General features: G+C 48.0%; 1 protein-coding gene across 1 annotated transcript; it reads left to right on the top strand.

Annotated features, from left to right (window-relative positions):
- The first annotated feature begins 284 nt into the window (after positions 1-284).
- Positions 285-1322, top strand: LOC147112652 (trace amine-associated receptor 4-like). Its single transcript, XM_085996227.1, has one exon. It carries the CDS (start codon positions 285-287, stop codon positions 1320-1322), a length of 1038 nt encoding a protein of 345 aa, XP_085852353.1.
- Positions 1323-6699: the final 5377 nt, after the last annotated feature.

Raw genomic sequence — 6699 nt, 5'->3', positions numbered from 1 at the left:
AAATGTAATGATGTCATTAACTGTTTTAGAACCCTATTGTTCAGAAGCCCATTCTTTTGATTGTGCCTCTGTGAAACAAATTGGGATGTTTATCTACATTAAAGGCACTACATAAATGCAAATTGTTGTTTCAATCAGATGAGTTAAAACATTGCGGGCTTCACTATTACTACCTTTCAATTTAAATTTGGCTAAATATGTTTTCCACAGGAATTGCAAATTAACTGAAAGTTATCTTCCATCTCATCCCAGTGGAACAGAAGAATCTGAGAAGAGTAAATAAAATGAATTCAACACATCTGGAGATTTTGGAAGATGTACAGTACTGCTTTGAATTTGTCAACACATCCTGCCCCAAAGTTATGAGATCAACAGTGGCTCGTGCAGCATTGTATATCTTCTTTACAACTGCTATATTCATTACAATCTTGGGAAACTTGGGAGTGATTATTTCAATTTTACATTTCAAACAACTCCAAACTCCCACTAATTTTCTCATTCTCTCCTTGGCTGTTGCTGATTTTCTAGTAGGCCTTATTGTGCTGCCTTACAGCATGGTTAGATCTGTTGAATCATGTTGGTATTTTGGGGATTTGTTTTGTAAAATCTATTCGAGTTTAGATGTAATTTTGACATTAGTATCAATCTACCACTTGCGTTTTATTGCCATTGATCGTTACTATGCTGTGTGTGGTCCTTTGCTCTACTCTACAAAAATCACACTGCCTGTAATAGTTGCTTTTATTTCATTCATTTGGATGTTTTCTATCATTTATGGATTTAGTTTAGTTTTTTCTGACATTATTATACGAGGAATAGAGGATTACATCAGGGCAGTGTCTTGCCAGGGCAGCTGTGTGCTCATATTTAATAAGCTGTGGGGGCATCTGAATCCACTGATTGGATTTCTTGGCCCCACTTTTACCATTACAATTATTTACATCAGAATCTTTCTTGTGGCAAGAAGACATGGTCGGGCAATTGGAAACATGACAAGGAAAACCCAGTCGAAAGAAGAAAGCAATACAGAAATTTCTCACAAGAAAGAACACAAGGCTGCTAAAAAACTGAGAATAGTTATAGGAGTCTATATAATCTGCTGGCTGCCTTTCACCATAAACATCATTCTTGATCCATACATTGAGTTCAGCACTCCAATAATTTTATTTGATGCATTTGTTTGGATTGGTTATATTAATTCCGCTTTTAACCCAATGATTTATGCTTTCTGTTACCCCTGGTTTCGCAAAGCTCTAAAACTTATCCCTTCGTGTAAAATAATGATCAATGAATCCTCCACAATAATGTTGTTGCCAGAATAATTATAACACTGCTGAATTCCATAAAATTTATAAATGGAGATTATGACCTAGATTTTCTAGTTAAGCTTATTAAGTGCAACACTGCTTAAAATTAGAACTTTGTAATTACAATTGCAGAAATTGTAACTCTGTACTCAAATTAAATTATGTTTCACAACAATTTTTCTGTATCAAATTATATTAAGGTATTAATAAATTATTTAAGATCTCAAGTGACAAGCAGAGTTCCAAGTTGATGCATGTGAAGATCCCAGTTTTATAATACTGAGGCTGAAGGGTTAATTACAGTCCTAGCCCTTTTGGGCTATTCTAGATCAGGCGTATTCCCCAGACGTTCACTCTCAACTTAAGTTAGAGATAGCCGAATTCCATAAGACGCTTAAATGGGTCTAAAGGTTCAGGCTATATCTGATGTCACCGTCCTCTGGATAGTACTTTTAATAAGTTGAACTAGATTGTAACCTTCCGGATATTATGAGGGTCCGGAATATCCCCCAGATTTCTACAACTCCTTACAAAAGAGTGTACAGAATTTGTGGATTCGCAAGTCTATACAGATTCACTCTTTGAGACAATTCTAAAAATATAGTTTTATTTAAGAGCCAGCATTCAGTTAACATCTGTTGAATCAGTCGCAACATTAACAATTCAAAGTACAATTAGCTTACATTTCTTATATCTCAGAGATCCTTATTCTCAAATCTTTACTTCATTATATTCCTTATTTCTTATTTCTAAATCCAGAACATCATTACATTTCTTATTTCCTATTTCTAAATCCTTACATTTCTTATTTCTTATTTCTAAATCCAGAACATCGTTACATTTCTTATTTCTTATTTCTAAATCCAGAACCTCCACCAAAAATCAATCACTTTGATTTACCCGAGACTCATAGTTAAAAACTTACAGAGATGCCTCTGGAAAGTTGAGAAATGCCCTGCCCATTCAGCGTGTTCTGATGTTCTGTTAAAAAGGTCTTATTTTTATACCCTTTTGACTTTGGTTTCTTCTTTGATGTTCTCTGCTGATGTCAGCTAATTGTCTTTATTGATACCTCTGTTTGAATGCTTCCTTTGAATGTTTGCTATGTTACTATCAATTCAACTATTGCATGCATAATTATTTCTCTACTTTTAGGTGTTCCAAAAACCATCATAAAAACAATGACAGCTATGGTATCTGTTTGATGTCATTCTTACCGAAGATTCTTCATTCAATTCGTAATTTTGGCTTAACTGCATTTTATCAGGCATTTTGGCCTAGAAATTCAGTATCACCATGTTTGGGGCCCTACAGCCGGGCGTTCGCTAAATTTAGCGCCCGGCGCAACTTAGCGCCACCTTCGCTGAAATTGAGTTGCATCGCCCCAAGAGGTTGCTGCTGCGCTAAAGCAGGCGATACACGACTATCATAAGGCGCTAAGCCGGCGAACCGAGGTGCTAACACCGAGGGCGGGCGCAGCACAGGTGCGGCGAGTTGCTGATTGAAGGCAGACACGCTGGCGCCGGTCAGCTCTTAAAGGGGGAGGGTGGACTTGTTTGGCTGCCACGCCCTGCACACTGCAGCCCTGAAGCAAGGCCTGACCATTGCTGGATCATCATTTCTACGCCCAGGACCATGCAGAAGGTTAGGGAGCGAGCGGAGCGCTTCAGCGAGGGTGCCCTGAGGCTACTGGTTGGCGCAGTAGAGCGCAGGCGACCTGTCCTCTTCCCTGACAGTGGGAGGAGGCCGCTTCCCAGCGAATACCGAAAAGCCTGGAGGGAGGTGGTAAACAGGGTGACCACCAACAGCATGGTTGCCAGGACTGCACTTCAATGCAGGAAAAAGTTCAACAACCTCAATCGGGTTGTCAGGGTAAGTACCCTTTCCACTATCCTGTTCATCCCTGCATGTGCACCTCAGTTTCTGGCCAAAGGGACCTGAAAGCCCCAATGCCCAACCCTCATCCAAGAGCTATGGGACTCTCATGAAAACCACGTGCACATTCAGCACTTTACACACTGTCAGAGCTATTCCACCATGGGAGGCAGTGCAGCCAAGATGAGGGCTTGACACTGTCAGGGCTATTCCACCATGGGAGGCAGTGCAGGCAAGATGAGGGCTTGACACTGTCAGGGCTATTCCACCATGGGAGGCAGTGCAGGCAAGATGAGGGCTTGACACTGTCAGGGCTATTCCACCATGGGAGGCAGTGCAGGCAAGATCAGGGCTTGACACTGTCAGGGCTATTCCACCATGGGAGGCAGTGCAGGCATGATCAGGGCTTGACACTGTCAGGGCTATTCCACCATGGGAGGCAGTGCAGGCACGATCAGGGCTTGGGCTGTCAGGGCTATTCCACCATGGGAGGCAGTGCAGGCAAGATGAGGGCTTGGCACTGTCAGGGCTATTCCACCATGGGAGGCAGTGCAGGCAAGATCAGGGCTTGACACTGTACTTAGAGGCTGTCTTTTCTCTTGCAGGGCAAGCTGGCCCACAATCGCAGGCAGCAGCTACGGACCGGGGGATGACGTTCTGACCTCAAAGAGCTCAGCGACCTGGAGCAGCATGTGGAGTGCTTTAAGGCAGGCCGGCTGATTGGCCCCGTCACCAGTGGAGATGCCGACCCTGTTCTGGACAGCAATGGTAAGGTCATCACCTTTTTGACCTCTCCCTTTCCACTTGTGCCTCACACCAGCATCCTTTGCCACTAATGAACCAATGCAGTGCATAGCAGCACCCATGCCTCCCTCGCTGCCGCCCTGTCCTCACTCTAAAGCAACTCTTGTGCCTCCCTGCTTTCAGATGCTGATTCGCCAGGTGAGGAGGCGGGCCCTCAAGCTGCCACTGTCAGTGATTCTGAATTCGAGGAGGAGGAAGAGGAAGCCGGCCCATCAGTGACACCCTCAGCCGAGGCAGCCCATGGCCATGATGGGGACACATCTTCCATGGAGGGGAGCAGGGGGGAAGGGTCTGAGGAGACTGAAGCTTCGGGGCCTAGTGGGCTGCAGCAACGCGGGAGGGGTGGGGAAGCTCGGCGGCCTTCTCCCTGGAGGGTGAGTGCGGCCTCCAGTCCTGCTACAGTGAGCGCAGAGGAGGTGCGGCTCCTTGGTGAAATGGGCGCCCAGGCTGAGCGTAGGCACACTGAGCTCATGGCTGCAGTGGCAAGGATGCCTGACTCCATAGAGTCACTGGCAAGGAGTGCTCAGGAATTCGGGGCAGCACAGGCCAGGAGTCTGCAAGAATTCAGTGCAGCACAGGCAAGGAGTCTGCAGGGCTTCGCGGCAGCACAGGCTAGGAGCCAGCAGGACTTCGCTGCATCACAGGCGGCTTCCAGCCAAGTGCTCAGTCGTGCCGTGCATTCACTGGCTGGTCTGATGCAGACACAGATCAGGGCTACACGGGCACTAACTGCTGCCACCCTCGCTGGATCGGCCAGGCATCGCCGGGGTCCTCGCCACACCGCAGCAGCCCAGCAGCCTGTGCTTCAGCAGATTGCTACGCATGCTGCAGGGCTGGCCCATGCAAGTGCCAGTGTATCAATCGACCCGGGAGTGCCTGTGCTCTGTCAGGTTGGCAGCATTCCTGCAGCTTACACTGTCACTCCTCCACTGCAGCTGCCACCACCCATAGGACAGACTGCTGCCGCCCAAGCAGAGTTGGAGCAGTCAGCAGCCGGGCCCTCCAGGCCCAGAGCTGGTCCAGGCCGTCGCCCAAGGGCATCTGCTGTCTCACCATCTGACCCTCAGCAGCCTTCCCCCAGCCTTGCTGCAGCCACTGGGGTCCCATTGAGGAGGAGCTGCAGGGCGGGAAGGGGCCATTCGCGGAAGCGAGGCGGATTACCCTCACAGCAGAAAAAGTAGAAGGTGTGGCCAAATGTTGTGTTTATATATGAAGGCTGAGAATGTTTTGTTTATATATGAAGGCCGAGACTGTTGTGTTTGTTTTTTTATGAAGGCCGAGACTGTTGTGTTTGTTTTTTACATGAAGGCCGAGGATCATGGTCATTTTTGTTTAACTGTTCTTTGCATTTTCTGAAGGTTGTGAGAGCCAGTTATGTCTCTGACTGTTTTTTGGGGGGTTTCTGTGAATTAGTTTGTCATGCGGGAAGGGCACAGAGTTTGCACAGTAAAAAATTTTCTTTAATCACATTGTCCATGTTTGCACTTTGAACTATTTGTTGCCTTGACCGGCTGAGGGCTTGTGGAGCGGCTCCATTCATGTTCTTTCATTGGCACAAGCCATTCCCTGAGAGGGGGCCTAGAACCGAGTTACAATAAGCTGCCGACGGACGGCCCTTGCACTTTGTGCCTCCCTCCCGTCTTGGTGCTCCTCCTTCTCCTCCTCCTCCTCCTCCTACTCCTCCTCCTCCTCCTCTGGTGGTCCTCCAATGTCTGCTGGCAGTGGCTGAGTCCTGATAGCCAGGTTGTACAGCATGCAACACACTACAACGAAATGGGAGACTCGCTCAGGCGAGTACTGTAGGGCTCCTCCGGAACGGTCCAGACAGCGGAACCGTTGCTTGAGCACACCGATTGTGTGCTCAATGATGTTCCTGGTAGCTTGATGGCTGTCATAGTATCGCTCTTCAGCAGGGGTGCTGGGCACACAGAGTGGGGTCATCAGCCAGGTGCACAAAGGATAGCCTTTGTCCCCGAGAAGCCATCCTCGTGGGTGAGGCTGGGCTTCGAAAATGTCTGCCACAGAAGTTTGGCGCAGGATGAAGGCATCGTGGCTGCTGCCTGGAAAGCGGGCATTGACAGCTAGTATGAGCTGCCTGTGGTCACACACCAACTGGACGTTGAGCGAATGGTAGCCCTTCTGGTTGCGGTAATCCTCAGCATTCTCTAGAGGTGCCTGCAAAGCCACATGCATGCAGTCAATGGCGCCCTGGACCATGGGGAAGCCCGCTATTCCTCCAAATCCCATTGCACGCCCTTGCTGCTTGTCCAGGGTCATGGGGAAGGAGATGTACTGACGTCTCCTTCTGAAAAGGGCATTGGTCACCTGGCGGATGCAGCAATGTACCGCGAACTGGAAGATGTTGGCAATGTCCCCAGTAGCAGATTGGAAGGTGCTGGTGGCATAGAGGTTGAGAGCCACCGTCACCTTCACTGCCACCGACAGAGACGTCCTGCTCCTCAGCTGTGGCTGCAGATCTCTGCGAAGCAGGTGGCAGATCTCAGTGACCACCTCCCTTCTGAATCGTAGCCTCCAAACACACTGCTCCTCAGACATGTTCAGATATGAGAACTGCTGGTGGTATACCCTGGGTGGGTAAGGCCTCCTGTGCTGACGCCTGTTGGCCCTTCTCCTTCTCCTAAGGCGCTAGCGGCTGGCGCTAACAACTGAATTTCTAGGCCTTTGACACCGTTCTGCTTCAAGTTTAATACAA

This window comes from Somniosus microcephalus, chromosome 9 (assembly GCF_052327205.1).
Source record: "Somniosus microcephalus isolate GS21.2 chromosome 9, FLI_Smic_1.0, whole genome shotgun sequence".
In the NCBI taxonomy this organism is placed as follows: Eukaryota; Metazoa; Chordata; class Chondrichthyes; order Squaliformes; family Somniosidae; genus Somniosus; species Somniosus microcephalus.
The sequence above is the reverse complement of the archived record's forward strand: the minus strand, read 5'-3'. Positions and strand labels throughout refer to the sequence as shown.